General features: G+C 43.4%; 1 protein-coding gene across 1 annotated transcript; it reads left to right on the forward strand.

Moving 5' to 3' along the window:
- Positions 1-3,291: 3,291 nt before the first annotated feature.
- Positions 3,292-4,830, forward strand: LOC144822604 (uncharacterized). The gene is made up of 3 exons (XM_078680332.1): positions 3,292-3,777; positions 3,887-4,111; positions 4,177-4,830. The coding sequence occupies exons 1-3, from the start codon at positions 3,292-3,294 to the stop codon at positions 4,828-4,830; spliced, it is 1,365 nt and encodes a 454-aa protein (XP_078536458.1).
- Positions 4,831-5,241: the final 411 nt, after the last annotated feature.

A 5,241-nucleotide genomic window follows, 5' to 3' on the forward strand; every position in this document is an offset into this window, starting at 1 on the left:
TGGATGTACAGGACATCATTAAATGGGGAAAAAGTAAAGTGAAGTGCACAGAACTTACTTATGGGTGTACCGCATTAGTCGATAGAAGAAGAGGGCGGGCAGGAGCTCTGTCTGTCTCAGGTATGCAACTCAGTCGCGTGGCCTGATTGTGTCATGGTTAAATACCATGAAGTGAGGCACGCAGGCAACCAACTAGACCGCTGCTCGAGGAATAAAGCATGCATGCTCGAGCTAATGCATGCATAGTGAGAGAGAGTTCCGAAAGAAGATTTGGAAAGGGAAATTATCTCTTCATCTCTTCACAATTGTCCATTTGGTAGACTTGAAAACTGACAGTGAAGGAAGATGACTCAAGATACACATATAGGAGAAAAATTGGAGTCAGGATAGATTAGAAGATGTAGAAGACAGGCAATGGCCTCAGGAGCAGACATATGCACAATGACATGAATATATGTTCATCAATTTATGAAAGGGACAAATGGAACAGCTGGGTAAAGATACAAAACATTCATTACAACACATTATCTAACATTATTAAAACTCCTATTGCAAGAGTGCTATGGACTCAGGTACTGGTGCATTCAGTTGTGTATATACAGTGACTGCAAGATTGGCTGAAGGAGGAAGAAACCAGGAGATTCAATGAATGGCATTCCACTCCTCCTGTGCATTCAGTCCATGGTTGATTGTTTGGCAATTGGAGATCCATTTACATTCCATACTGTTCCGGATCAGTTGGTTGTCGCCGCCTCTGGGCTGTGGGCGCAGAATGTCAATTACTTGCTCTTGAAGTCATTTTCAGAATGTCTTTTTTCCAAGAAATGTTCCACTAGAGCGGCTGTGATGCCTTGGCAACAAATTCTGCTTTTGTGCTGGGATATTCTTGCCTTGATCTTCTGCGTAGTCTGGCCTGTGTACAGCAAGTTACAAGGGCAGCAAATGCAGTAAATAACAGTACACGGATTGCAGTTAGAGTAAAAGTCGAGAGTGCTTCTGATGTTGCCATACTCACAGAATTGTATCTGTGGTGGAAACACAAGCCAAACAGTAGCTACATTTATAATGACCAAGGACGGGAGGAAGTCCTACATACAAGTGATTAGAGGTTTCGGGTCTTTTGGGCTTGTATGCTTTCGTTAAATGATTTCTGATGTTGCGACCTTTTTTAAAAGAGAAGAGAGAGACTTCACTGGTGATATTGGCTAATGTGAGAACACACCAATGTTTTTAATGCTTTTGGTCAATTTGTTACTGACGAGATAGAAAGAAGTAACGCACGTGATTCTGGACATGGTAGGTCTTTGTTTAGGTTGTAACAGGAACTCCCTATGGGAGTACCAAGCACGCTTAAGTGAGTGTTTTATAGGTGTCTGGGATAGCCTCTGTCTATGAGTTTTTTTGAGAATACTTCTGATTCTCTAAAGAAATCCTCCTTGAGTTTACAAATGTGGTAGATCCTCAAGAACTGGCCACAGGGGAGGCCATCCTGTAGGGCTCTGGGATCTGAGCTGGTGCAATGAAGCAGGGTATTGCGTTCAACCGGCTTACGAAACAGTGGGGTATATAATTTTCCTTCTAGGGTTTTAATCATAACATCCAAGTAATCGATTTGTTCATTGCTCATTTTCTGTGTGAACTAACGATCAGGGTGGCAGGTGTTGAGTCAATCGCAGAATGTGAGGAGTTCCCTGTTATTACCAGAACAAATCATGAAAACATTGTCGATGTATCTCCTTCAGAGACTGATTTTAGGAAAATATGGATTTTGCTCACTGAGGATATGAGTTTGTTCGATGTCATCGACAAATAGAATAGCAACATTTGGAGAAAACACGGCCCCCACCAAGGTGCCTTTGCACCGTCTATAGTACTTGTCATTGAATAAAAAATTTGTTTTTAGTTAAAGCCAGTTGGAGAAGGGAGAAAATGAAGTCAGTGGAAACTTGATGAGGAGTGGGTCGTGAGTTGAGGTGTCTTCTTATAACTTCGATGCCCTTGTCCTGATGTATGTTGATGTATTCTGATTCTATGTCCAATGTGACAAAAATTCACAGTGGGATCAACATTTTCCACCTTTACTAGATTCAGAAGGTGAGTGGTGTCCTCTACATAGGACACAGTTGTCTGGACCAGATGCTGAATAAACAAATCAATGTACATACCTAGGAGATCCAGGATAGAACCACAGCCAGATAGAATGGGTCTGCCTGGGGTAGCCTCTAAGTTCTTGTGAATTTTGGGGAGAGTGTAAAGCACATGGGTGTGTGGGCTCTTAATATTGAGCAACAGGTGTTTATTATGGCTGATGAATCCTATTTCTTCTGCCTCCTTAGTGAAGAATTGAAATAATTCAGTCTGAAGCGTGAACCAATTGGGTTTTTCAGTGATGACAGAAGAGAGGCCCCTACTCAGTAGAGTGATCTCGGTAGAAGACAACATGCGTTTGGACAATTTAAAGATGGGTAGTTTATTAACAGTGGATAACTGGTCCTTGGCAGGTAGATCTAGTATTGGTACCCCCATTGGTAAAACTTCTGTCTCGTCTAATGTTCCCCGGGAGGGAAGTTGTACCTGAGTAGAAAGTAGGGATACCATTCCTCGTCATGCGTGTCCCCAAAAGTGACAGGTCTGTGTGTCCTTAAAAGTGACAGGTCTGTGTCCCCATAAGTGACAGGGTGTTCCTGTCCTAAAAGTGACATGCATGTGTGTTTCCTTAAAAATGACAGGCCTGTGTCCCCATAAGTGACAGGGTGTTCCTGTCCTAAAAGTGACATGCATGTGTGTTTCCTTAAAAATGACAGGCCTGTGTCCCCAAAAGTGACAGGGTGTTCCTGTGCTTAAAAGTGACAGAGGGTGAGCAAAAAGTTTGGTGACATGAGGAATGTGTGGTCTCCTTAACTGGAGCTGGTCTGTGGGGGATGTAGCATAAGGGGGTGTGTCAGAGCACGAGACAGTGTTAAATGTTATGTTAGCCTAGCAGGGCATTTAGGTTAAGGGAAATGTGTGCGCAAAAAGTGACAGGTCTGTGTGTCCTTAAAACTGACAGGTCACAGCCCTCTATGATGACTGTAGGTGTCCATTTGTCCCATAGGGAGGTCTTCCAAAGGGCGGGGTTTGTTTTGGGACCATCAGCGAACCAGAGTCCTATGACGTTTGTATGCCATTGTTATGGTGTAGAGGTGTACGCCCCTTTTAGAGGCTGCTTAGGATACATATAAGACTTCCTTAAGAGCCTCATACAGCAAGCAGAAGCCTGAATACGAAAAGGTGCCCTCACCCCACATCAGAATGAAGAGATACAACCCATTCGTGAAAAGGCCAGTGTTAGGCGGCTCCCAACCCACTATCAATAGATATTACCGCACTTTAAAACCCCTGGTAATGGACGAGGATACTCAACAAGAAACCCCTAGGGATATGGGCTGCGACGTTACTGGTTTTGGCAATGGCATATGTAGGCCTATGGAAGCTCGCCGTCTCAAGGATTGCGTATGTCCGATGTCCCCGATTAAGGGAGACAGCAGCGAAAGTGAGGTCTCATGTAGTGGCAGCCTGCTTGCTGGCCTCAGTTCAATGGACCTGGAGGAAGCTGAAGAAGCTGTAGCACCGCATAATACACCCGTCTATGAAGACATGGACCTTCAGGAGGATAAGGCTGCTGAGAAGGTCGATCTGAAACAGCCATCTACAAGCGTCGAAGATGATGGGGCATCACAGGACATTAGCGACTCTCAAGATTTCAGAGCCGCCGCATATGACGATGAAAATGCGAAGGTTAGTAACATTTTTAAAAAGAGAATGTTATGAGCAGGCAATTACATAATGGTTTATTTTATTTCTTCAACTAACAAACTGTCAATATTTTCTTCTTTTTTGACCCTAGAGAGCAAACCCAGTCGAATACACCTACTTAATAAACTATGGTAAAAAAGATGTAGCACCTCCTAGCACACCCAGCTATGATGCCATGGACCTTCAGGAGGATACGGATGTTGAGAAGGGTGTTCTGCAACAACCTGGTACAAGCGTCGAAGATGATGGGGCATCGCAGGACATTAGCGACTCTCAAGATTTCAGAGCCGCCGCAGAGAGCGGTGAATATGCAGAGGTTAGTAAGAAAATGTTATGCGCGGTCACCTACATAACGATGTATTTTATTTCTTCAACTTACAGATTGTAATTCTTTCTTCTTTTGAACCCTGGAGAGAAACCCCAAAAAGGCCTGCGCCAGAATGGCGGTCTACAAAAGCGAGCAATGTAATTTTCAATTGTCTGTGGTGCTCAAAACAGGCTGAAAGTTCCACATGCCAAAACCGTGATGGCTGCGACAAGTGTGTATGCGACTCTGACATGTGTGAAAAGGAAGATGAAGGCTTGTCCTACTACGCAAGGCAGGAAGTTAAGGCTTTCACCGCACAGGTGGTCCTAAACTGTGTCAGGCGTGACTATTACAGCCTTTGTAACGGCCATCAAATCAACGATCCTCAGCAGGAGGCTCACGAATGTTTGTGTGAATCATACAGAACAAGAACAATACGCTATATTTGTAGTTTGATAGATCCATACAAGGTGTATAAACTGCTAAGGGTGGTGTATGGGTCGTACGCTGAAAAGAAGCTTGTCCACCCGGATATGTTGAGAATCTTGGCATCTGCAATCAACGAGATCCGATATGCCTATGACCCGAGCTTAAAATTACCGGGTATGCAGGGTATGGGCACCACTTTCAACAGAAAGATGATAGAAAAACTTGTAGCAAGACGTATGTGTAATCTGTATAAAAAAAAAAGAAAAATAGGGTCTTTGGCCCCCCGAAAACTGTTTTAAACAGGGGCTTATTTAACGTTACATGATAGCGTGTATTTAGAACAAAGTAATAGAATGTTACACCTCAAGGTGACTCTGTGTTAATATGTCCTTACGACACTTACTGTGAAAAATGTAAAGTATACTCTGTTAATGATTTGTTACATTTTTTCTTTACTTTTTTAATAAAAGGCACTTACGCAAAACAAGTGGCATTCATTGTCTGGTGTGTAGCGGACAATAACATGTCGGGGTCCCTGTTAAGAAAACTTTATTATGATACACGGGGAGTTGGAAGCTTGGGAAGCACCGAAGCTCTATATAGAAGGGCTGTAGATGAAAACGAACCTGTAAGCAGAGATCCGGTGAAGAACTGGTTATCAGGAGAGGAGGCATATTCACTACATAAACCCGCCAGAAGACGTTTTAAGA

Source organism: Lissotriton helveticus, chromosome 3_1 (assembly GCF_964261635.1).
Source record: "Lissotriton helveticus chromosome 3_1, aLisHel1.1, whole genome shotgun sequence".
Taxonomy (NCBI): Eukaryota; Metazoa; Chordata; class Amphibia; order Caudata; family Salamandridae; genus Lissotriton; species Lissotriton helveticus.

Coding starts and splice junctions, on each gene's coding strand:
- LOC144822604 (XM_078680332.1), top strand. CDS start 3,292: ATGAAGAGATACAACCCATTCGTGAAAAGGCCAGTGTTAGGCGGCTCC. Junction 3,778..3,886: donor ATGACGATGAAAATGCGAAG/GTTAGTAACATT, acceptor TTTTGACCCTAG/AGAGCAAACCCAGTCGAATA. Junction 4,112..4,176: donor AGAGCGGTGAATATGCAGAG/GTTAGTAAGAAA, acceptor TTCAACTTACAG/ATTGTAATTCTTTCTTCTTT.